Below are 26,263 nucleotides of genomic sequence, written 5' to 3' on the forward strand. Positions count from 1 at the left end.
TAAATAAGGTAGATGATGCTCTAAGCGGAAGGGTTAACTTGTCACAATGCAAACTGAAATTATAGGTTTCGACTGTCTTAAGGAATTATATACGGATGATGAGGATTTTGGCAATGTCTGGGTAAAATGTCAGCAGAGACTCTCTTATGAAGGAATGCATATTTAAGAGGGGTATTTATTTCGAGGCAATCAATTGTGTATTCCTAGGAGCTCATTACGGGAGTAGGTGATCCACGAACTACATGGTGGCGGCTTGGGTAGGCACCTAGGTCGTGATAAAACAATAGCCTTTGCAGAAGAGAGGTATTATTGGCCCCAGCTGAAACGAGATATCGATAGCCATGTCAAATGCTACCCTACGTGCCAAGCAGCCAAAGGATAAACTCAGAACACGGGTCTATACATGCCTTTACCCATTTCAGCAGCTCCTTGGAAAGATCTTTCTATGGACTTTGTTCTGGGACTTCCATGAACTCATCGTGGATTTGATTTTGTCTTTGTGGTGGTGGACAGGTACTTTAAAATGACTCACTTTATCTCATGCAAAAAGACTTCTGATGCTGTGCATATCGCTAATTTGTTCTTCAAAGAAGTTGTATATCTACACGAGGTCCCTAAGTCTATCACTTTAGATCGGGACACTAAATTTTTAAGTCACTTTTGGAGGACTTTATGGTGACGGTTTGACACATCTTTGAACTTCAACAACACTAGCCATCCTCAAACCAATGGCCAAACAAAAGTGGTAAACCGAACTCTTGGAAACTTAATCTATTGCCTATCTGGGGAGAAACCTAAATAATGGGATCTTAATTTGGCACAGGCTGAATTTGCTTATAACAACATGCTAAACAGGTCCATTGGGAAGACTCCATTCAAAGTTGTGTACTGTTAACCCCCAAGTCATGCTTTAGATTTGGTGCCTCTACCTAAACTTCCTGGTATGAGTATTACAGTAGAGCATATGGCTGGCCGGATTAAAGCAATTCAGGAAGAAGTGTGGAAGAATCTAGAGGAATCTAATACCAGGGACAAGGCAGCAATTGACCGCAAACGGCGAGCTAAAGTTTTTCAGGTAGGAGATTTTGTGATGGTGTATCAGCGTAAAGGGTGAATGCCAGTGAGAACATATACCAAGTTGAGCGACAAGAAGCATGGTCCTTTCCAAATTTTGCAGAAAATTAATGATAATGCATATGTAGTGGATCTCCTTGTAGATATGGCCATATCTTCCACCTTTAATATTGCTGACCTATTCGAATATCATCCTCCCAATGAATGTTCTTCTCACCTAACTAACTCGAGGGTGCTTTCTTTTCAAGCAGGGGAGGTTGATGTAGGACAGCTTGATGAAGGAATCCTAGACCAACTGGAATAATAGTTCTTCTGCAAGGAAGAAAACACTGGGAGTCGAGCAGTGCATCTGCCTACTGCCACTCTTTTCCTTATTTAACATAGACTCCTTTATTGGGGTTCTTATTTTACTAATATTGTTGCTTAAGTTTATTTAAAATCTAACTCAGATTAGATTTATGATCGATCATATTAATTTAAATTTAACATTTTATTCTAGATTTAGTTTAATAATCATTCAATTTAATTTAAAATTCAAATTTCTAGTCGAGTGGTTACAAGTTAACATTATCAATTGCAAAAAGTAAATAGAGAAATTAATTTAAGCAACAATAACCAGCAAATTAATTTGAAACACTCTTTATTTCATAAGTAAGAGTCCAGTCTAGGACCAAAAACACAAGCTCTCCACTGGGACAGGAGATTGCAACATTCCAAAAAGATGAACCAAAACTTGTAAAACAAACAAAAAACAAACAAAAAACAAGAAGCACCAGAGCTACTCGAGACACTCAATCCACACATACTAGGTAAGGTAGAAGTAGGTAGGGATAGCATGGATAAAACCCAGTTCAGAGACCAAGAGAGAATGGGAAGGTAGTGGATTTCAACCAGCTACTACCAGTGATGAAGTTGCGAGCAGTAAAAGCTTGAGCCTCAGTTGCATCGGTGATCACCTTGTATCCTTTCCAGGGAACCCTTCCGGCGGTTCCGGCACCAGCCCCACTGTTTTCGTACTCTGCAAAATGTAATGTGTTAAGTGCGAATCTGCCCTTCCACTCACGCCATCCGGCTGGGCTTATCACATCACTTATGGATGATTGCATGATAACAGTCCTTGAATACTCCTTCCAGGGTCTACCAAGATACGCAGAGAAATTACTCCTGGCATGCTGTAGATCAGGAGTAGCACCGATTCTAGACTTCTGAATTACAATGCCAGTGTTTTGATTAGGATCACTCCTCCCTTGGGCAGTTATCGTGATTGTTTGTCCTGGATTGGGACGGCGAGCACGGATGTCACAATCTTGGAAAACAGCTGCAGAATTGCCGAAAATGAAATCAACAGTGCCTGCTATGTAGCAGTTTGTGAAGAACTGACGGTTTGAGTGGACATAGAGGGTGTTTTGGTAGGCCAGCATGCCACATTTGTAGAACGCTGCAAAGTCAGACTCAACTCGTAGTGCCACGGCTTGATACTTGGAGGCGCCGGCTGTGTTCTGGAAGGTTATGTCTCTGGCTAGGAATCCTTGACCCACCACGGCTGCAAGGTTCATCAAGATGTCCCATTAGAGTCTTGCATAGAAAATAATTAGGAAAATAAAAAAAATAAAATCAATGGACATACCAACAGTGGCAGAATGGTAGGTTGTGCCGCCATCAACCACATTCCTACTTGCTGTGATGATAGTTTTTTTCCTTCCATCTCCAAGAAACATGATGTTAGTTTTCTCACTTGGAACTTCCACATTTTCCCTGTAGACACCTGCCTTGATTTTGATAATATACCTCTTAGCGCTGTGCTTAGGTGCAGCAGCAACTGCAGCTGACACTGTCCTATACTTCCCACTGCCATCAGCTGCCACCACCACGTCTGGAGTCAGCAATGATGATTGGAACAGCCGTCTGTCCGTTACCGACAACCACTCAGGCCACCCTTCAGCGCTATCGTCCTCCTCCTTGAGCTTCCTGCTTGTGGTCTTGAGCCTATTGGCAATGGCTTTAGTGTTTTCGATCAACTTCTTGATCAATGCCAATGTATTACTACACATATTTCCAGCATCATCTTTACTGGGATCATGAAACCACTCCCTCAATTCCCTCAAAAGCGATTTATGAGAGAAACCATCCAAACACGAGTCTTCATTTGTTTTACAAGAAGTGACTTGAGTTGTGAGCTGATCAGCGTATGATTGTTGTTGAAGAAGTTGATTGTTGGGGTTGCGTGTGAGCGCTCCCCAAACCTTTTCTAGATCGGCAAGACTGCTGTCGTAATTCTGCCTACAATCCTTGAGAGCGGTCTTTTGTTGTTCTGTAAGATCTTTGGTGGATAGGATACTATTCGCTTTGATCTTTTTGCTATTAATAGCATCTATAGTTGCGTTTATGTTGTTCAGAATAACTGCCTTGGGATCACCCCCGGAAGCATCAGGGAAACTGGTAGCTGCTGAGTAGCACAAATCAGGATACCTTGTGGAGTTGCATGAGGCCATCAGTAAGGCATGAGCAGCATCATTTTTGGTGGAGTTTTTGTGAGAATTTACGCCAATGGCAATGGCAATTATAGTGGCAACTAGTAAGAAAGAAGCAAAAATAGCAAGGACAAGCCTCTTGTTTTTCTTGGACATGGAAGTGTACTGGCCGGCTTGGGTCATCTTTTTTGGTTTTTTGGAGGATAGTGAAGTACGTAGTAGGGTTTATGGACTTTCAAATGATGGTGTGGTGAAAGACCAAACCATGGACCAATATATAGAGGCAAAAAAGTAAGTAATTTGGGAATATTATATATATTTCGATTGTTATATTAATAAAAATCAATTTTAATATTGAATAAATTAATTGCTCAGCCAGAAAAAAAGTGAAGGTTTTGTATGAGGATCTATTATAGTTAGATGAGATATGCCATTAATAAATTATATATGCAGATAAGATATCACGTGTAGTTTTAGACAGACGTGTGCAATACAATGCCATAACTTTTGATCAAGCTCAAATATTTTCAGGAGAATTTTAAGGCCTGGTTATATAGTGGAGGGAGGCTCAATTACCCTAGCTAGCTCTGCTCCAGAAGATCTTGAAAATATCATTCGAGCTATGTTTTTGGATTTTACGTTATATATTTTCATATTCCTTGTTATTTTTCCTTTTAAATTTGGCCGGGGGTTTTGATTTTTCTTCCTCTTGTTAATATATATCGGTTTAACATCTACTCCTGAATATTCCTTGTTATTTTCATAAATAAAACCATATATTAGCTAGGGTTATTTGTGTTCTCTCCTACCATGTCAAGCTAGCTTTGTTAGGATATTGTGCACATGGTGGGGTGCTCAGCAGCACATGCATTTTTCTCTGTGTTTTTCTCTTCATTTGCAGCTTTAGTGCTTTTCCTTTGAATCCATATATATATATATTCAGCGTCAACCATAATAAAGAAGCTAGCAGAGAATATGCTAAAGAGGAAATGCATGATTATCAAGATTTTGAGATGATAAATTAAGAGGATATATAGTGTGTATGGAAAATCACGTACCTTTGAGTGATCCTGAGGGAATGGGGATACCCGGCCAGTGCCCGCCAACGGGATAAAGAGAGGATTGATGAGACTGAATATTTAGATAATAAATTCATCTGACTATAAACTATATATATTAACCTAATGATCGATCTTGTCAAAGACTGATTTTGTAATTAAAAATAAAACCTAAATTGCTTAAATTATGTTTATGGTAAATATTTGTGTATCACTTCACCAAGTGTTGTAGAATAAATTTTTGAGTAAGAAAAATCTAGAACATGTAGGTCTTGAGTATTTATTTTTGTGTTACAACATGCTTTTTAAAATGTTTTACGTGAAAAAATATCAATTTGATATATTTTTTTGTGTTTATAAATTATTTTAATTTGTTAATATTAAAAATAAAAAAAATAAAAAAAATCATTATAACTCATTCTCAATTAAAAAATATTTTAAAAAATTATTAGGCAGCACAATATCAAACTTGATCAAACTAGTAAATTTGTTCACTTTTCAAGGCCAACGTGAATTTGGTTTCTCTAATTAATATTTTCTATCCTTTTTTCTTTCTTTCTTATTTGATTTTTAATTTTTTTATTCGCTACTTTACTTTATTCTTTTCTTCCTCCCTTAAATTACAGATACTGCGCGCGGGAAGGAAGCTTTTAGGCATGCACCTTATACAACGTGAAACATGGTTTTTTTTTTAATCATCTAAAAGCAGATGTGTTAAGATCATTAAATAAGATATTTAAATTTAATTTTAATTGATGAATATTTTAATTTGAAAATATGATAGTTGTCGGAAAAAAAATCATGTTAAAATGTTTTTAAATAAAAACAAATCTTGGTGTTTACCAAATTGTTTATATCAAATTTAGCCATTCAAGCTTAGGTACGATCTCACTATTATTGTGTTATATTTTTTATTAAATTATATTATATAAAGTCTAATACTATTGTTAATTAGTAGCACATATTCTTAATTAATTGTTTCGATCAATTGGCTTTTTTTAATCTATTAACCTAAAATTACAGGTTTTCCCCTGGTTAAGGTTCTAATTGCTAGCTTTTACTCATTAATTAATTACATGAAGAGAAATCTAATATTTTAATATTTTGCCTCATCATTGACCACAACAATATAATTTAAAAAGAATTCTCAAATTTAATTATTTTTTTTTCATATCAATGAACAGGAATTATTAATTTCTTTTCTTCTTCTTCTTTGTATTTAATTTGAATGGAAGATAGTCACTTGATTAACATAAAACAAAAATATAAACAAATTGCATAGGCAGCAGAAGGTGAGATGCTAAAGAGGAAAGATGATAAATGTTGAGTGCTCAAGAGGAAATGGGGATGCCCAAGTGTCAATGGAAATCACGTGGAGTTTATAGAAAAACATCAACGAATTAACATTAATTCGGTTTGATTTAAATTTAAAATTAAATTAGATAAGAAGATGACTCCAATATACATTATTAATTCAAATAATCTAATCAAAGAATTACTTTGTAAATTTTTTTTTTATTTAGAGTAAAACTAGTTCGAAGGCTCATGTTACATTACGGACAAGGTATTATTTTTTTTATTGAGTAAATGTAATCTTAATTATTAGTTTTTTGAATATATGCTCAATGTTAATGTTGCTATGAATTGTAGGTAAAATAAAAGTAAAAACAGAATTTTCATAATAACTAATATAGCTCTAATTGTTGAAAAGTGGCATTAGATAATAAATAAATCACATACCAGAAAAAAAAAATAGCATCCTCATATGGCTTGTGTGCATATATTAAACCAAATAAAAGCAATGTTTTTCTTTCCTTTTTTTTTATTTTTCTTGAAATCAAATTTTAATTCTCTATAATTATAATAAATATTAAAAAAAACTATGACAAGAAAAAAAATCTAAGAATATATATATATATATATATACACGGCTTGATAGATTAGTGAGGCATATAAATAGATCCTATTATAAAATCACTATCCAATTAACTTCTAAATCCTTATTTTGAACATCGTATTAAGGTTTTATTTACTTAGTCATTAAGGTTTTACTTACTTAGTTTGGTTTCATTATTTATTGCTAACCCTTTTTATTAAGTGAAATTAAGGATTTTGGATAATTGAAGATTGTGATTTGTTTTCATAATTGTTTGATTATATACTTATACCTTTTAATAATAATCACATATCCAATCAATAAATGTTTTTTAATTTTTTCTTTTAGATTAACGTGGGTGTTCAGGTCAATTTGCACGCACCTCGACTAATCCCACGGGCTCTGAAATTAACAACTATATAAGCTTCCAGCAGCCCTGAAATTTGTGGGACTCAAATTGGTGATCTGTAAAAAGCAAACTCAGAATTTTTTTAATTTTTTTTCATAATACATATTAAAGTTAACGACTCTTCTACATTGAAATTCTCTAACTATTTTGTCTTATTAGTAGGTGACATTATTGTTGATTGTTGATTGCTGAGCATTAATTCTTTTTAATATTTATTATCCTATATTCCCTTTTTAATTTTTTTAATTTTCTTTCCATCATCATCATAAATCCCATACAACAAAATCATATTCCTATCAACCTATATTCCCTCAATCAAGTGCTTTAAACTCTAATCTTAAAATCTATTAGCCTTTTTTTTATTTATCTTTATAATCATAATTTGTAGATTATTTTTTAATTTCTTTTGTGGTATTCCTTTTTGTTTATGAAGTATCAACTTCATATTATGTTTTCAACTTACAAACTCAAGTCAGATTTGACTTGGATTTCTTTTATGGCTTACAAAGAGTTAGATATTGTTTTGTTGGATCCTTTTTTTTTTATTGTTATTGGCTTGAATATCCTGGACTATTGAAGTTATTTCTCAAAATGGTCATCAAAGATTTTAAAATTATTTTTAAATATAGATATCATAAACTCATGTAATGTTTTCTTTAAAATCCCCATGAATTTAAGGGGGCATATTGAAAAGATAAATCAAGAAAGTATATTTTAGAGTAATAAAATCAAATTAACACAATCACTAATTATAGAAAAAATCAATCACGGCACCAAAAGATGAAATGAAGGGTTTTGAATAATTAAAGATTATAATTTGTTTTCATAATTGCTTGATTATATTTCCATACATGCTTTCTAAAACGTTAACTGTAATCACACATTGCATGGATGGATGAAGTGTTAACTTTTATCAAATAGAAAATTGGATTTTGGTTTGTTAATTGAAGTAAGATTAAAGATAAAACGACAAGGAAAAGTGGAAACAAGGAAGATGGATCGAAGAAGCTTATAGATTTTATAAAACTAGTGAAAATGTTGTCAATCTTAATTGTCTATATTTCATGTTCGATTCTAGGGGTAGCAACAGGTTCTCTTATCATCAATTCACAAGCACAAATATTTTCACAGACCACACTAAATCATCATCATGTCATAATTACACGATTGTAAAACATAGTGATCAGGGTGTTATATCTTTGAATATATATGGAAACATCTTTCAGGCAAAACAGTTTATCTCATGACATCAAATATTCTGGACTGCTTCTTTGGTGCCATACAAGGAGGACTATCGCTTTGACAGAGTCCCTAAAATGGCTTTCATGTTTATTCAGTTCAGACTCTTTACATAGCATGCAGAACATTAAACGTATCCTATTATGCTTTGAACTTGTCTCGGGGTTGAAGGTCAATTTTTATAAAAGTAGCATTGTGGGTGTGGGTGTAGCAGCTCATACATGTAACTTCACGGCTCAGCTTCTCAGATGCAAGCAGGATCAGCTGCCTCTCATGTATCTTGGACTCCCTATCGGTGGAAACCTGGGCAGAGCTACAATGTGGAATCCTATTTTACGCAATATCAGTTTCCGGTTGGCTTCGTGGAAATGCAGGTTCTTATCTATTGGGGGCCGTTTGTGCTTGATTAAATCTATGCTCAGTAATCTCCCCATCTACTACCTATCTATGTTCCCTATGCCTGCTTCGGTTGCCTCCATAATTGATCACAAACTTCGATCCTTCCTCTGGTCTGGAAATGAGGAAAGACACAAAATATGCAATGTCAGCTGGGCCACTGTTACTCTTCCAAAACAAGCGGGTGGTCTTGGGATTGGTCCCTTAAGGGACAAAAACACAGCTCTGCTCTTTAAATGGTTATGGAGGTTTGGGTCGGAGGAATCAAGTATGTGGAAGGATGTGATCAAAAGCATCCACATCACCAATTGCTCTAATCTGCTGCTGCAAGCTCCTATTCCAGGAGCTGCAACTACATGGTCCCGGATTGTCAATCATTGTGTGAGAAATAATAAGCTGCAGGATATTGTGAAAGAGCAATCTCTGGTTCTTATCGGAAATGGCAAGAAGACTAAATTTTGGCTTGACTGCTGGCTTAATAACCACTGTTTAGCAAAGCACTTCCCTACTCTTTTCCAATTATCCAATGACAAAGCTGCCAGCATTGCTAAGATGGGAATGTGGGAAGGGTATGAGTGGATTTGGGTTTTTTCCTGGATACGTCCGCTACGGGGGCGCAACATTGGCTTGCTCTATCAGCTTTATGCAATCCTATCGACTGTACTCATGGACAAAGATGGAGAGGATAGACTAATATGGAAGGACAATAATTCAGGAAGATTTTCAGTTAAATCTCTCTGTGGATTGTTAAGCCCAAAGCCTTCCACAAACAATGCCTTCTCGTTTGCTGGAATTTGGAAAGGTATTGTCCCTCCTAAGGTAGAGATCTTTTGCTGGATGGCTATCATTAACAGAATCAACACTCGATGTATGTTGGTTCGAAGAGGTATATTGAGTAGCTCAGAATCAAATTGCCCTATCTGCCTAGTGGAGGCAGAATCGGTGGACCATATCCTGCTTCAATGTCATAAACATTGGCTCATTTGGTCCAAAATCATTAAGTGGTGGGGTTTAGTTTGGTGTTGCCCAAAGAGCTTCTCAGATTTGTGGTCTCAATGGACTTCCATGGTGCATGGTCATTTTCAGAGGAAGGCGTGGCTGATGTTGTTCTTCTCAGTGGCATGGTCTCTTTGGCTACTTCGAAATGATCTGATCTTCCAACAGAAGACACCTGACTACGATTCAATATTCTTTCTTATTATCACCTGTCTATGTCTATGGCTAAAAGCTATCCATTCTGATTTCCCATACTCCCCTTCAGATCTGATCAGATCGGCATATGGCTTACTTCGGTGGTCCAATGCCCACTCTTTCAGGATTCATAATATGTGGTCTCCTCCTATGATTAATAGCCTTAAATGGAACGTGGATGGCTCGTCTCTTGGTAAGCCAGGCCCTTCTGGAATAGGTGGTGTACTGCGAAATCATCATGGACATCTTCTCGGTATGTTCTCTGTTCCAATTGGTATTTTAGACTCTAATATTGCTGAGTTAAGGGCTATTGTCAAAGCCATTGAACTTTCAGCATCTAATTGTCTCTTCCACCATCAACACCTCATCATAGAATCTGACTCTGTCAATGCTATTAGATGGATGAATAAGCCTCACAGCCGTCCCTGGAAGCATCATAATCTGTTCTCCTCTGTTAATAGGCTGAAAGCATATTTTGGTTCAATCACCTTCTCCCATATCTTCCGTGAAAGTAATTGCATGGCAGACTGCATGGCTAAACAAGGAGTGCAGAGATCAAGTGATTTTGTTGCCTGGCTTTGACTACACCTTTTTTTTTTTCTATTCTATGGCCTTGCTCTTGTGTCTTCTCCCACTATGACTTTGAGTTATTTTCGTTTTTGTTTTGTAGAGGATTGTTTAGCTTTGAGCTCATTCGGATGGCTATTCTAAGGTTTTCTTTGCTTTTATTTTTCTTATACTGCGCTTTATCCTATTTATGGCTTTTTGCCATAGTAAGATATTGTGTAGTTTCTGTACTACTCCCGCCAGGCTTTGGCGTTTAAATAATATACACATCTTTCAAAAAAAAATGTTTTTTACTAGAGGGTCATTGTCTATGCTACCATTGTGGGAGAGGTTCTTTAGGGGTCATGAGAAGCTTTACTCTATTTATGTCCATGCCCATCCAAAGTACAGGATCAAGGCATCTAAAGACTCTCCCTTCCATGTAAGGCAGATCTAGAGCAAGGAGTGTGTGTGTGTAATGACAATATCCATCTTGGGTTATAACTAAATGTCTCTATGAGCTTTGTAACTTTAGGGTTTTTCCTTTGTTAGGAGGTGAAATGGGGATACATGTCAACAATTGATGCTGAGAAGCGTCTTCTAGTTAATGCCCTTCTAGACTTCTCAAATGAGTGGTTTCCTTTTCTTTCAGAGAGCTGCATCCCAGTCTACAAGTTTCACCATCACGTATGCATATCTCATGCGATCAAAACACAACTTTGTGGAGTCCTTTATGAGCTTTCCAGTGATGGACGTTTCACCATCACGTAGGCAGGCCATTGAACTTGTAACATTGTACGATGATGACATGATAACATCCGCATATGTTTTTTGTTTACCTCCAATTGATGGAATTATAAAAGTTGAGACAAAAAAAAGAATCATTTATCATTGAATTTTGTTGTAATCAACTTTACACTCTGACATGACATTCAGTTCAAGGAACAGAAATTAATGTTTCAGATACCAAAAAGATCTTCAAGCATTGCAAGCTGTCCAATACAACATTCCCACGTTTAAGCTCCTCTGTGCTGAAACATCTCCAACGGGGGCAATCCTGTTTCGGCAACAGTCTGCAATAAGCTTATCTGGAAGGCATCAGTCAGGCTCACTATCGTCACGTTAATAAAAGTGTCGTATGAAGGTATACAAATATTTTTCTTTTCTATATGTGAAGGTATCCGTGAATCTACCAGGAAAGAATAAATCTTAATATTTCCTTCAAAACACTAGTTGGAACTATGAAAAACGACCTTGGACTTGTCACCCCATCCCCAAAACTTTACATCCCAGACGATATATAGTGTGTATGGAAAATCACGTACCTTTGAGTGATCCTGAGGGAATGGGGATACCCGGCCAGTGCCCGCCAACGGGATAAAGAGAGGATTGAGACTGAATATTTAGATAATAAATTCATCTGACTATAAACTATATATATTAACCTAATGATCGATCTTGTCAAAGACTGATTAATTTTGTAATTAAAAATAAAAACCAAATTGCTTAGAATAGAATTAGTTTACTCACTGCGAGTCTAATTATATTTTTAAAATATAATTAAAAAATATCTAAGTCATTAAGAACTAGCTAGCTAATATTTTTATTAATCTCTAATCTAACAAGTTAATCTTAAAATCTGAAATTTTTTAATCTAATTTATTATCCAGTTTAAATTTAAAATTAAATTACATGTGAGTAGTCTTAATATGATCTAATAAACTTGATTGATCTTGATAATTATTAAAATAAATTAAGAATAAAATTAAATTATGTTTATGGTAAATATTTGTGTATCACTACACCAAGTGTTGTAGAATAAATTTTTGAGTAAGAAAAATCTAGAACATGTAGGTCTTGAGTATTTATTTTTGTGTTACAACTTGCTTTTTAAAATATGTTTTACGTGAAAAAATATTAATTTGATATATTTTTTTGTGTTTATAAATTATTTTAATTTGTTAATATTAAAAATAAAAAAATAAAAAAAATCATTATAACTCATTCTCAATTAAAAAATATTTTAAAAAATTATTAGGCAAACTTGATCAAACTAGTAAATTTGTTCACTTTTCTAATTTTTTTTTTCCTTTTCAAGTCTCACTCTGAGATTTCAATTGGATGAAATTTCAAGGCCAACGTGAATTTGGTTTCTCTAATCTTTTCTATCCTTTTTTCTTTCTTTCTTATTTGTTTTTTAATTTTTTTATTCGCTACTTTACTTTATTCTTTTCTTCCTCCATTAAATAATTACAGATACTGCAGGAAGGAAGCTTTTAGGCATGCACCTTATTCAACGTGAAACATGTTTTTTTTTTTTTTTTAATCATCTAAAAGCAGATGTGTTGAGATCTTTCAATAAGATAATTAAATTTAATTTGAAAATATGATTGTTGTCGAAAAAAAAATCATTTGATTAACATGTTAAAATGTATTAAAATAAAAACAAATCTTGGTGTTCATCAAATTGTTTATATCAAATTTAATTAGTTATTCGAGCTTACATACGATCTCACTATTATTGTGTTATATTTTTTAATAAATTATATTATATAAAGTCTAATAGTATTGTTAATTAGGAGCACATATTCTTAATTAATTGTTTCGATCAATTGGCTTTTTTTAATCTATTAACCTAAAATTACAGGTTTTCCCCTGGTTAAGGTTCTAATTGCTAGCTTTTACTCATTAATTAATTACATGAAGAGAAATCTAATATTTTAATATTTTTCCTCATCATTGACCACAACAATATAATTTAAAAAGAATTCTCAAATTTAATTATTTTTTTTCATATCAATGAACAGGAATTATTAATTTCTTTTTTTTTCTTCTTTGTTTTTTGAATGGAAGATAGTGACTTGATTAACATAAAACAAAAATATAAACAAATTGCATAGGCAGCATCAACCATATATAATAAAGAAGGTGAGATGCTAAAGAGGAAAGATGATAAATGTTGAGTGCTCAAGAGGAAATGGGGATGCCCAAGTGTCAATGGAAATCACGTGGAGTTTATAGAAAAAAATCAACGAATTAACATTAATTCGGTTTGATTTAAATTTAAAATTAAATTAGATAAGAAGATTACTCCGCTATACATTATTAATTCAAATAATCTAATCAAAGAATTACTTTGTAAAAAAAAATATTGTTTAAAGTAAAACTAGTTCGAAGGCTCGTGTTACATTACGGACGAGACATTATTTTTTTTTATTGAGTAAATGTAATCTTAATTATTAGTTTTTTGAATATATGCTCAATGTTAATGTTGCTATGAATTGTAGGAAAAATAAAAGTAAAAACAGAATTTTCATAACTAGTATAGCTCTAATTGTTGAAAAGTGGCATTAGATAATAAATAAATTACATACCAGAAATAAATAAATAGCATCCTCATATGGCTTGTGTGCATATGTTAAACCAAATAAAAGCATTGTTTTTCTTTCCTTTTTTTTTTATATATATTTCTTGAAATCAAATTTTAATTATCTATAATAACACAGTAAATATTAAAAAAACTATGACAAAAAAAATATCTAAGAATAGATATATACAGCTTGATAGATTAGTGAGGCACATAAATATATCCTATTTTAAAATCACTATCCAATTAACTTCTAAATCCTTATTTTGAACATCTTATTAAGGTTTTATTTACTTAGTCATTAAGGTTTTACTTACTTAGTTTGGTTTCATTATTTATTGCTAACCCTTTTTATTAAGTGAAATTAAGGATTTTGGATAATTGAAGATTGTGATTTGTTTTCATAATTGTTTGATTATATACTTACACCTTTTAATAATAATCACATATCCAATCAATAAATGTTTTTTAACTTTTTTTTTAGATTAACGTGGGTGTCCAAGTTAATTTGCACGTACCTCGACTAATCCCACGAGCTCTGAAGTTAACGACCATGTAAGCTTCCAGCAGCCCTGAGATTTGTGGGACTCAAATTGGTGACCTCTAGAAAGTAAATTCAGGGTTTTTTTTAATTTTTTTTCATAATACTTATTAAAGTTGACGACTCTTATACACTGAAATTCTCTAACTATTTTGTCTTATCAATAGGTGACATTATTGTTCATTGTTGCTTGCATAGCATTAATTCTTTTTAATATTTGTTTACTTTTTATTATTAGCCCTTTTTAATTTTTTTAATTTTCTTTCCATAATCATCATAAATCCCATACAACAAAATCATATTACTGTCAACCAATATTCCATCAATCAAGTGCTTTAAACTCTACTTTTAAAATCTATTAGCCTTTTTTTTATCTTTATAATCATAATTTGTAGATTATTTTTTAATTGCATCGGTGGTATTCCTTTTTGTTTATGCAGTATCAACTTCATATTATGTTTTCAACTTACAAACTCAAGTAAGATTTGACTTGGATTTCTTTTATAGCTTACAAAGAGTTAGATATTATTTTGTTGGATCCTTTTCTTTGATTGTTATTGGCTTGAATATCCTGGACTGTTGAAGTTATTTCTCAAAATGATCATCAAAGATTTTAAAATTATTTTTAAATATAGATATCATAAACTCATGTAATTTTTTCTTTAAAATCCCCATGAGTTAAGGGGGCATATTGAAAAGATAAATCAAGAAAGTATATTTTAGACTAATAAAATCAAATTAACACAATCACTAATTCTAGAAAAAATAAAGCACGACACCAAAAGATGAAATGAAGGGTTTTGAATAATTAAAGATTATAAATTATTTTTATAATTGCTTGATTATATTTCCATACATGCTTTCTAAAACGTTGACTGTAATCACACATCGCATGGATGAAGTGTTTAACTTTTATCAAATAGAAAATTGGATTTTGGATTTTAGCTTATAGGTTTGCTAAAACTAGTGCAAATGTTGTCAATCTTAATTGTCTATGTTTCATGTTCAATTCTAGGGATAGCAACAGGTTCTCTCATCATCAATTCACAAGCACAAATATTTTCACAGACCACACTAAATCATCATGTCATAATTGCACGATTGTAAAACCTAGTGATCAGGGTGTTATGTCTTTGAATATATATGGAAACATCTTTCAGGAAAAATAGTTTGTCTCATCACTGCCCCTTTGGTGCCATACAAGGAGGATTATCCCTTTGACAGAGTCCCTAAAATGGCTTTCATGTTTTTTACTAGAGGGTCACTGCCTATGCTACTATTGTGGGAGAGGTTCTATAGGGGTAATGATAAGTTTTACTCTACTTATGTTCATGCCCATCCAAAGTACAAGATCAAGGCATCTAAAGACTCTCCCTTCCATGGAAGGCAGATCTAAAGCAAGGAGTGTGTGTGTAATGGCAATATCCATCTTGGGTTATAACTAAATGTTTCTATGAGCTTTGTAACTTTAGGGTTTTTCCTTTGTTAGGAGGTGAAATGGGGACACATGTCAACAATTGATGCTGAGAAGAGTCTTCTAGCTAATGCCCTTCTAGACTTCTCAAATGAGTGGTTTCTTCTTCTTTCAGAGAGCTGCATCCCAGTCTGCAAGTTTCACCATCACATATTCATATCTCATGCGATCAAAACACTGCTTTGTGGAGTCCTTTATGAGCTTTCCAGTGATGGACGTGGCCGCTACTTCCACCAAATGCTTCTTGAGATTCAGCTCCATCAATGGAGAAAAGGTTCTCAATAGCTTGCAATCCAAAGGGACCTAGCTATTTATATAGTCTCCGAAACCAACTACCATGTTGTGTTTAAGAAACATTGTTTTTCCTTAACATTATAGAAAGTTTGATGAACTCTACAAAGTTGGAGGCATGTATTCGCAAGCAAAATAGCTATAAAGGCTTAAACAAAAGGCTTATGAAACATCCATCATACATATTGGTGATTCGAGGAGGGGTCATCTTAAAGAGAGAGGGGATGATACGTTCCAAGGAAGGGTTGAACAAGGAAATTCAAATTCTAGTGTAATTATGCCTACTGTAAAGTTTTATGACAACAATCATAATTTTCAATCCGGCTGTTGGATTGGGTTGGTACCTAAAGTTTCCTGGAATTGTTTTCTATGTTCGAGAAAAATTTCAGGTCAATCGGAGTTTGGAAAGGCCTTACGATATAGGTCAAAACAAGCTGAATAAGTTTTATTATTTACTTTCTTTTGATTTGTGAACTTCCTATTTGGTAATGATCATTTTCCTACAAGGATGTGGTAGTTTGTTTTGGGAATTTTCTAGTTCTACAAGGATTTTTAATGGACCACAAAGTTGGTGGTATTTACTGATAGATTGGTTAGCTTATTTTGGGGAGTTTTTTAATCCTACAAGGAAGGTTTAGGACAACAACTAGTTTTCTTTCAAACGAAGGATAAATACAAGACTGCAATTAAAATTCTCTTTTATCTAAAAAACTACTTGAGTCACAACTTTTCCTTTAATTCCTATGATTATTGGGCAGCATTGTAGGCTATAAATAAGCCTTGTATCAGACTGGAAATATTTTCTTTTCTTCTTCTCTTCTCACGGCAGCATAAGAATCAAACTTATAAACTTTATTTCTTTTACATCAGCTACAACCCAAGGCTTGTTTGGGCTTAATTAATACTTTGTTTTCAACTAGGATCTAATGCTTGTTTGGATCAAGGTTTGGGCTTACTAGTATAGGTTTTGGGTCAGTTTTATCAGTGGATCAATTCAGCCCACAAAGGTAGATCCATTAAGGTTAATTTCTCAGAAGTACTTAAATTCTTGTAAAACTTAGTTTCTACACCTTTTGATCAATAATAATTCTGAATTTTTCTCAACTTAACGTGTAAGAGTGATTCTTGCATCCTTTGGTTCTTGAAAGAACTAAAACTAACTTACTAAAGACTAACTAGCTACGTGGCGTCATTCGATACAATTCCACTAGTGTCGATGCATTAGGATAGGTTTTCATTGTGTCACACTCCTATCAGACATCTTTTAGCTTTCTGGGATTAGATTTTAATCTTGATTGTGGGTTGTGTGATCGCATGATCACGAGGGTTGCATCAAGACATTATAACATGGAGTATGTCTACCCTGTCAAATCATGTTGTTCTCAACACCATAATCATTGATTCTTTGAATAGGATTTGAAATTTTTTTTCAAACGCAACCTAACTTTTTTACAAGCTGGGTTAATTTTGGAGCAAAATGTGCAAATATGATAATATTCAATTGTTAATGTATATGTCTTGTAGTTATTCGGTTGGTTACATGTGGCATTGACTTTAGTCATATAAATATATTTCATTTTTAATAAAGACTTTATTTATCTTTAATATTCATCAAGTATTTGATTTGTTGTTACTCAATTTTGGACCCCACGTGCTGGAGACGATGTATACCTCTTTTGAACAGAGTGTAGGAGTTTAGCTCATATTCGCCAAAAGATTGACAAAGGCACAGAAAGAAATATTTTGAAACCTTGTTTGAGCTGTTTTCTGCTCTTTTTATCCTTCCCCTTTACTACCAAAATCATCAGGTTTTCTTAGGTTGATCAGGAGTCTTCATAATGCTAAATTCGTTCTTTTTTATCTGGTCTTTAAGGTTGAATAAATCCCTCAGAATTTGCACTAAAAAAATAGTTCTGCTGCTGTCGCAATTTTTTTTGGTTCCAACTTAGGCTCTGATTCTGACTCAATTTCGTACGATATCTGACCATCCTAGGTATATCCTGTCACTCATTACACATTGAAAAATTGACGTACACCTTTATTAGGTCCTAGGGATTATTGTTCTTAGAGCAGATTCTCAGTTAGATTTGGATGCTCAGTTTTGTCAGATCAAGAACCTTTTTGACCAACTAGATTACTGCCAGTTTCTGTTCTGTAAAAAGATTTTATCTCACTTCAACTCCTTCATCAAAGTTGTAGTCCTAGACGCGTAGATGAATTTGGGCTTTTGAATCACTTGATTTCGATATCAGAGGCCTAAGATGTTCCCGTTTGAATATCTAACGTGAAGGCAGAGAATTCTGCTGCGAGAAGGATATTGACCCGAGTCTGCACTAAAGAAACTCTATTTTTGGCCTAGTTTTTGTGATTTTCATTCTTAGTTCATACTCTCAGTCATATCAGGATTCTCGGCATTCGTCAGTTTTTGAGTTCGACCCGGAGATCCCTTTTGACCAACTAGATTACTGCCAGTTTCTGTTCTGTAAAAAGATTTTATCTCACTTCAACTCCTTCATCAAAGTTGTAGTCCTAGACGCGTAGATGAATTTGGGCTTTTGAATCACTTGATTTCGATATCAGAGGCCTAAGATGTTCCCGTTTGAATATCTAACGTGAAGGTAGAGAATTCTGCTGCGAGAAGGATATTGACCCGAGTCTGCACTAAAGAAACTCTATTTTTGGCCTAGTTTTTGTGATTTTCATTCTTAGTTCATACTCTCAGTCATATCAGGATTCTCGGCATTCGTCAGTTTTTGAGTTCGACCCGGAGATCCCTTTTGACCAACAAGATTACTGCCAGTTTCTGTTCTGTAAAAAGATTTTATCTCACTTCAACTCCTTCATCAAAGTTGTAGTCCTAGACGCGTAGATGAATTTGGGCTTTTGAATCACTTGATTTCGATATCAGAGGCCTAAGATGTTCCCGTTTGAATATCTAACGTGAAGGCAGAGAATTCTGCTGCGAGAAGGATATTGACCCGAGTCTGCACTAAAGAAACTCTATTTTTGGCCTAGTTTTTATGATTTTCATTCTTATTTCATACTCTCAGTCATATCAGGATTCTCGGCATTCGTCAGTTTTTGAGTTCGACCCGGAGATCCCTTTTGACCAACTAGATTACTGCCAGTTTCTGTTCTGTAAAAAGATTTTATCTCACTTCAACTCCTTCATCAAAGTTGTAGTCCTAGACGCGTAGATGAATTTAGGCTTTTGAATCACTTGATTTCGATATCAGAAGCTCAAGATATTCCCATTTGAATATCGAACGTGAGGGCAGAAAATTCTGCTGCGGGAAGGATATAACCCAAGTTCGCGGGGCTGATTCGAAGGATTTTTTTTTGGACCAAGGACTGAATCGAGAATTGTTAAAATGAGGGATTGAATTGAAGAAGGATATTGAAAGCTGGAGAGGGGGCTGGATCATCATAAATGACAGGATTTTTTCCACACCGAATAAGGAAAATGAGACTTTGCAGCTGCACCCTCCATCTGATTTCTTTCCTTTTTTTCGCTACAAATTCCTGCTGTTTTTCCTTTATCATCATGCCTGAATTTTGGAGCTGCAACCACGTTTTTTCTTGCCTCATTTGAAAGGGAGCAGCTGGCCCTATGGAAGGAAAGAAAATAGCCACACCCTCCTCTAAAACTAGAAAGAAATCAGACGTAAAGCACCAGCACAAAATCAGAATATTGCAGCTTCCTTTTGCGTTTTTTTTACTGCAAATCAGTAGGGATTTACGTCCTAGAATTAATGCATTAAATCTTTCCTAAATAGAGATATTCTAGACTATATATAAACCCCTCTAATGACCTAGCAAGGGGCGGCAGAGAGAGAGCAGAAAAAGAGAGAAAAAAAAAGAGCATAAAAGAGGAGAAAAACGGAGAGAAAAGAAAAAAAAACAGCCAAAGACAGAATAGAAAAACGCAGAGAATAGAGAGTTTCTTTCATTCGCCAGTGTTACTATGAGGTAGGGAAGATTGACAGTAGGCGGCAAAAAAGGAGAGCAGAAAAATAGCAAAAGGAGAGCAGAAAAATAAAAGAAAAACGCAAGAGAGGCAGAGTAAACAAAAACGCAGAATAGAGGAAGTTTCTTGTTTGCATTCCAGTGTCACCGTGAGGGAAGAAAAGAAAAAAAACAAGACGGAGAGGGAGCTTTGTTACTAAACCTTGACAGCAACGTTTGCTTGGTTTTATTTCATCCTTTGCAGAAAAGAAAATAGTGAGACCTGCAGGTAAGTCTTAATTTTCTCCTCCTTCGCTGCCTTTAAATCTTTTGTATCTGTTTTGTTTTTTTTTTTTTTTTGCACATTCGTTTTCAATTTTAGACTGTACAATACCCGTTTGCTTTGTGTTGTTCCTGCCGTGGTTTTGAGTTTTGGATAGGTGACTATGTTAAGCTTTGGCTAGCCGCTGTTTTTTTATCTCCTGTCTTTCGCTGTTGACAGAATTAAGGAACCGGGGAAGGGGGCTTTTGTTTTCTTCATCAGCAGCTCCCTTTTCTGTTCGTGTCCTTCCATTTTATTGAAATAGCCGGCCAGGTCTTGCTTTGGTTTCATAGTCTATGATATATATGTGTTATAAAAGCATGCCGTCCCAAGCTTTTCTTTTTTGTATGAAACTAGCATGACAGAATTAAGGAACCGGGAAAGGGGGCTTTTGTTTTCTTCATCAGCAGCTCCCTTTTCTGTTCGTGTCCTTCCATTTTATTGAAATAGCGTTGTTTTGGTTTCTAGTCTATGATATATATGTGTTATGAAAGCATGCCGTCCCAAGCTTTTTTTTTGTTGTTTTGTATGAAACTAGCATGGCAGTTTACTTTTTTCTCTTGGATTGTTAAAAAGAAAATAGGTCATGAGTCATGGTTTTATGCAGTAGGATTTTGATTTAAAAATTTCAGTTTCAAAACTTCGGCTCCCTCATCCATACGTGCTTAGTCCTTTCCAGTGTACAGAATTTTAAGCTGATTTGGCTTTGAACGATTTTTGTTACGAATTGTTTCAAGTTTCTTGTAATATGAATGATGGCTTGCTACTTTCCATTTTGGTGTATGTCTAATTATGATGTTTGCGTTTTGACAAAAAAAATAAAAAAAATATTTTCTTGTGTGTTGCAATACGGCCAATACCCTAACATGTTTTGAACGCTCTTTTTTTATATACAAAAAAAAACATTGGAAGTTTCGAAAATGTGTTTTCGCATGGATTTCTTAAACATCAAAATTGTTTTTCTTGCATTTCTGGATTTTACAACATGTTTGTAAAACTCCAAAGGGTATTGGCCAATATTCCAAAAAAAATATAAAAATCTTATTTTGGGGGGAATTCATCTATTATTCACCGCTAATGTTTGGATAAAGAAATCCTTAAAGGACGAATATCCAAAATATTATTGGGAGTAATAAATCCGCACACATCCTTGAAAGAAGCCTTGATTATAATCGAGGACATTTCAAATTTTTTTTTCCACGATTTACGAGCTATGAGAGTTAAAACACTAAGACAAAAAAATAGGTTTTTAAAGCACCCTAGATTTCTAAATTTTTGCCCCTCCTCCTTGCGATTTACAAGTCGCAAACCCTTGAAAAACTAAGGGGAAAATGAGCTTTTAAAGCACATGGAACTTCCTTGGGTTTCTATCCTAATAAGTTTAGTTTGAATCAAAACCTAGAAAACTGATGGGATTAGAAAACATCAACACCATAGCAATTATAAGACAAACCAAATACTAAGCAGCTTACCTTAGGTATGGCGTACTAGGGGTGCTAATACCTTCCCTTTACGCAACCAGTCCCTTGCCTTAGAATCTCTGAAAGACCAGTTAGGTTTCCTAGTGACCATAATACTAGGTGGCGACTCCTTTACACAAAAAGACCCCGAAATCAATCGATGGTCGCCGTGACGCCGCGCTCCGCCGCGAGGGTGCGACATGATTAATGAAACTTGAGTAAAGATAAAGTCATTGGAACAAAAATATTTTGCAAATAAAATTATAAAGTTGTTATAATTATGAGATTTCTATTGCTTCAAAGCATTTTTCTAAATATTCATAGTAAATATTCTATTAAGACTGAACATTAATTAGATTCATTAAGACTGATACATATTATGTTCTTTATTTTATTAAAGAAAACATTTATTCTCATAAGTTAAGGTATGATAGATACTTATAAGTAATATATAGGTGTTTGTCAAATGATATTTATATTAAATTAATTTTATATAGAAAGATCACTTGTGTCTATGAAAAAATTTATGTAACAGTTGTATAAGTAATTCTTATATTTTTATAAGTTTAATAAGTTAATCTTTTAGAGTTTGGTTTTCATCCTAGAAAAGAATGGGTATGTTGCGCTGTCATACCCAACATGTTGCCAAACATATGATCCAAGGGATGAAAACAGTTTAGAAAAGAACATATTTTGTATTAGAAAGGATGCATAATCATTATCAATTGCAAAAGGCAAATAGAGAAATTAATTTAAGCAACAATAACAAGCAAATTAATTTGAAACACTCTTTATTTCATAAGTAAGAGTCCAGTCTAGGACCAAAAACACAAGCTCTCCATGGGAGAGGAGATTGCAACATTCCAAAAAGATGAACCAAAACTTGTAAAACAAAAAAAAAACGAACAAAAAACAAGAAGCACCAGAGCTACTCGAGACACTCAATCCACACATACTAGGTAAGGTAGAAGTGGGTAGGGATAGCATGGATAAAACCCAGTTCAGAGACCAAGAGAGAATGGGAAGGTAGTGGATTTCAACCAGCTACTACCAGTGATGAAGTTGCGAGCAGTAAAAGCTTGAGCCTCAGTTGCATCGGTGATCACCTTGTATCCTTTCCAGGGAACCCTTCCGGCGGTTCCGGCACCAGCCCCACTGTTTTCGTACTCTGCAAAATGTAATGTGTTAAGTGCGAATCTGCCCTTCCACTCACGCCATCCGGCTGGGCTTATCACATCACTTATGGATGATTGCATGATAACAGTCCTTGAATACTCTTTCCAGGGTCTACCAAGATACGCAGAGAAATTACTCCTGGCATGCTGTAGATCAGGAGTAGCACCGATTCTAGACTTCTGAATTACAATGCCAGTGTTTTGATTAGGATCGCTCCTCCCTTGGGCAGTTATCGTGATTGTTTGTCCTGGATTAGGACGGCGAGCATGGATGTCACAATCTTGGAAAACAGCTGCAGAATTGCCGAAAATGAAATCAACAGTGCCTGCTATGTAGCAGTTTGTGAAGAACTGACGGTTTGAGTGGACATAGAGGGTGTTTTGGTAGGCCAGCATGCCACATTTATAGAACGCTGCAAAGTCAGACTCAACTCGTAGTGCCACGGCTTGATACTTGGAGGCGCCGGCTGTGTTCTGGAAGGTTATGTCTCTGGCTAGGAATCCTTGACCCACCACGGCTGCAAGGTTCATCAAGATGTCCCATTAGAGTCTTGCATAGAAAATAATTAGGAAAATAAAAAAATAAAATCAATGCACATACCAACAGTGGCAGAATGGTAGGTTGTGCCGCCATCAACCACATTCCTACTTGCTGTGATGATAGTTTTTTTCCTTCCATCTCCAAGAAACATGATGTTAGTTTTCTCGCTTGGAACTTCCACATTTTCCCTGTAGACACCTGCCTTGATTTTGATAATATACCTCTTACCGCTGTGCTTAGGTGCAGCAGCAACTGCAGCTGACACTGTCCTATACTTCCCACTGCCATCAGCTGCCACCACCACGTCTGGAGTCAGCAATGATGATTGGAACAGCCGTCTGTCCGTTACCGACAACCACTTTGGCCACCCTTCATCGATATCGTCCTCCTCCTTGAGCTTCCTGCTTGTGGTCTTGAGCCTATTGGCAATGGCTTTAGTGTCTTCGATCAACTTCTTGATCAATGCCAATGTATTACTACACATCTTTCCAGCATCATCTTCACTGGGATCACGAAAAATATCCCTCAATTTCCTAGAAAGCCATGAATGAGAGAAACCATCGATACACGAGTCTTCATTTGATTTACAAGAACTCACTTTAGTTGTGAGATCTTCAGCGTATGATTTTTGTTGAAGAAGTCCATTGTTGGGGTTGCGTTTGAGCCCTCCCCAAACCTTTTCTAGATCGGCAAGACTGCTGTCGTAATTCTGCCTACAATCCTCAAGAGCAGTCTTTTGTTGTTGTGTAAGTTGTTTGGTGGATAGGATCTTATCCGCTTCGATCTTTTTGCTATTAATAGCATCTATAGTTGCGTTTATGTTGTTCAGAATAACTGCCTTGGGATCACCCCTGGAAGCATCAGGGAAACTGGTAGCTGCTGAGTAGCACAAATCAGGATACCTTGTGGAGTTGCATGAGGCCATCAGTAAGGCATGAGCAGCATCATTTTTGGTGGGGTTTTTGCGAGAATTTACGCCAATGGCAATGGCAATTATAGTGGCAACTAGTAAGAAAGAAGCAAAAATAGCAAGGACAAGCCTCTTGTTTTTCTTGGACATGGAGATGTACTGGCCGGCTTGGGTCATCTTTTTTGGTTTTTTGGAGGATAGTGAAGTAGCAGGGTTTATGTGCTTCAAATGATGGTGTGGTGAAAGACCACACCATGGACCAATATATAGAGGCAAAAAAGTAAGTAATGTGGGAATATTTCGATTGTTATATTAATAAAAATCAATTTTGATAGTGAATAATTCACTTCTACAATAATGTTGAATAGCCGGGAAAAAGTAAATGTTTTGAGAATTTGAACTGGAATTTATCACAGTTAGATGAGATTTTTCATCAATAAATTATACAGATAGCATAACATAAAGTCATAATTTTTAATCTGGTTGTCTAGGAACGAGCTTAAATATTTTTTTTTATTTGTATGAAGTATTCGAGCTAATTTGTGTATATTTCGATTAATCTTTATAGATCATGAAATTAACAACCAAATAAATTTTTAATAATTATTAATATTAAAAATTACAAGAATTCAAGATTACATTCTTAACCACCTACTTAGATGATTTATCAAGGATTTAACTAGTTCGAAGGCTTGGCTTGCGGCCACCCTACAGACAAGGCATTTTGGTAAATTAAATTACATATATATTATATTAATTATATGGCACTACTTGTGTTTTAAATTCCATGCTTCCTAAAGATTTAATTTGTATAAAAGCCTGAAAAAATAAATCTTAAACTTAATAAAAAGAAAAGAAAAAAAATAAGGATGGAAATAAAATTATATTATACGGACTAAGATTTTTTAAAAAAAAATCATACTTTTGTCAATAAAACCCCATATCAATCAGGAATTTCTAAATACTATTGAATAAAATGATAAATAAATGGTCGATGAAAAAATAAAACACCATTTTCTTTTAGTTTTTCTATTTATTAATTATTAATAGTTATTTGTTCCGATATATTAAGATTTAAGGAAGAATATTATTTATTATCTCACAAAAGGATACATATAATATTCATCATTGTTACGTACTGCACAAGTCCTTGACTTTTGTGGTAAAAGCTAAATATTGTATACTTCTTTGAATCAATAATAAAAAAAAGAAAATAAATTAAAGAAAAGAATAATTCCTCTTCATACATATTTTTGCACGTTATGAATTAATTATGTTTATGGTAAATATTTGTGTATCACTTCCCCAAGTTTTTGAGAATAAATTTTTGAGTGAGAAAAATCTAGAATATGTAGGTCCGAGTATTTATTTTTGTGTTATAACCTACTCTTTTCAAAATATTTTTTATTTAAAAAGATATTAATTTGATTTTTGTTTTGTTTTTATAGATGATTTTAATTTATTAATATTAAAAATATTTGTGAATTTTGTTTCTCTATCTTTAATTTCTATCCTTTTTTTCTTTCTTTCTTTCTTATTTGGTTTTTAATTTTTTTATTCACTACTTTACTTTATTCTTTTCTTCCTCCATTAAATTAATTACAGATAATACTGCAGGAAGGAAGCTTTTAGGCATGCACCTTATTCGACGTGAAACATGTTTTTTTTTTAATCATCTAAAAGCAGATGTGTTAAGATCATTAAATTTGATATTTAAATTTAATTTTAATTGATGAATATTTTAATTTGAAAATATGATTGTTGTCGGAAAACAAATCTTGGTGTTCATTCAATTATTTATATCAAATTTAGTCATTCATCTCGCTATTATTGTGTTACATTTTTGAATAAATTATGTTATAAAGTCTAATAATATTGTTAATTAGTAGCACATATTCTTAATTAATTGTTTAGATCAATTGGCTTTTTTTAATCTATTAACCTAAAATTATAGATAGGTTTTCCCCTAGTTAAGGT

General features: G+C 34.2%; 1 protein-coding gene across 4 annotated transcripts; it reads right to left on the reverse strand.

Annotated features, from left to right (window-relative positions):
- Window positions 1–1,697: 1,697 nt before the first annotated feature.
- LOC18111197 (pectinesterase) lies at window positions 1,698–24,528 on the reverse strand. 4 transcript variants are annotated; one of them, XM_052451600.1, is made up of 3 exons: window positions 24,441–24,528; window positions 2,702–3,705; window positions 1,698–2,617 (listed from the first exon to the last, which is right to left on the reverse strand). In XM_052451600.1, exons 1-3 carry the CDS (start codon window positions 24,461–24,463, stop codon window positions 1,926–1,928), a joined length of 1,719 nt encoding a protein of 572 aa, XP_052307560.1. In that variant the 5' UTR covers window positions 24,464–24,528; the 3' UTR covers window positions 1,698–1,925. The 4 variants fall into 4 exon arrangements, with proteins under 4 accessions (XP_052307560.1, XP_052307559.1, XP_052307561.1 ...); XM_052451599.1 differs by having other exon boundaries at window positions 2,702–3,760; window positions 24,499–24,516; XM_052451601.1 differs by lacking the exon at window positions 2,702–3,705 and adding an exon at window positions 22,620–23,353 and having other exon boundaries at window positions 1,698–1,883; window positions 23,437–24,478.
- Between the last annotated feature and the right edge of the window lie 1,735 nt (window positions 24,529–26,263).

Source organism: Populus trichocarpa, chromosome 3, assembly GCF_000002775.5.
Source record: "Populus trichocarpa isolate Nisqually-1 chromosome 3, P.trichocarpa_v4.1, whole genome shotgun sequence".
Classification (NCBI taxonomy): domain Eukaryota; kingdom Viridiplantae; phylum Streptophyta; class Magnoliopsida; order Malpighiales; family Salicaceae; genus Populus; species Populus trichocarpa.

Bases quoted from the DNA above. Each gene is read 5' to 3' on its own strand.
- LOC18111197 (XM_052451600.1), bottom strand. From the start codon at position 24,463: ATGACCCAAGCCGGCCAGTACAT. The intron at 3,706-24,440 runs CTCCATGTCCAA...CGGCCAGTACAC, and splicing joins ACCCAAGCCGGCCAGTACAT to TTCCATGTCCAAGAAAAACA. The intron at 2,618-2,701 runs GTATGTCCATTG...TGAACCTTGCAG, and splicing joins CTACCATTCTGCCACTGTTG to CCGTGGTGGGTCAAGGATTC.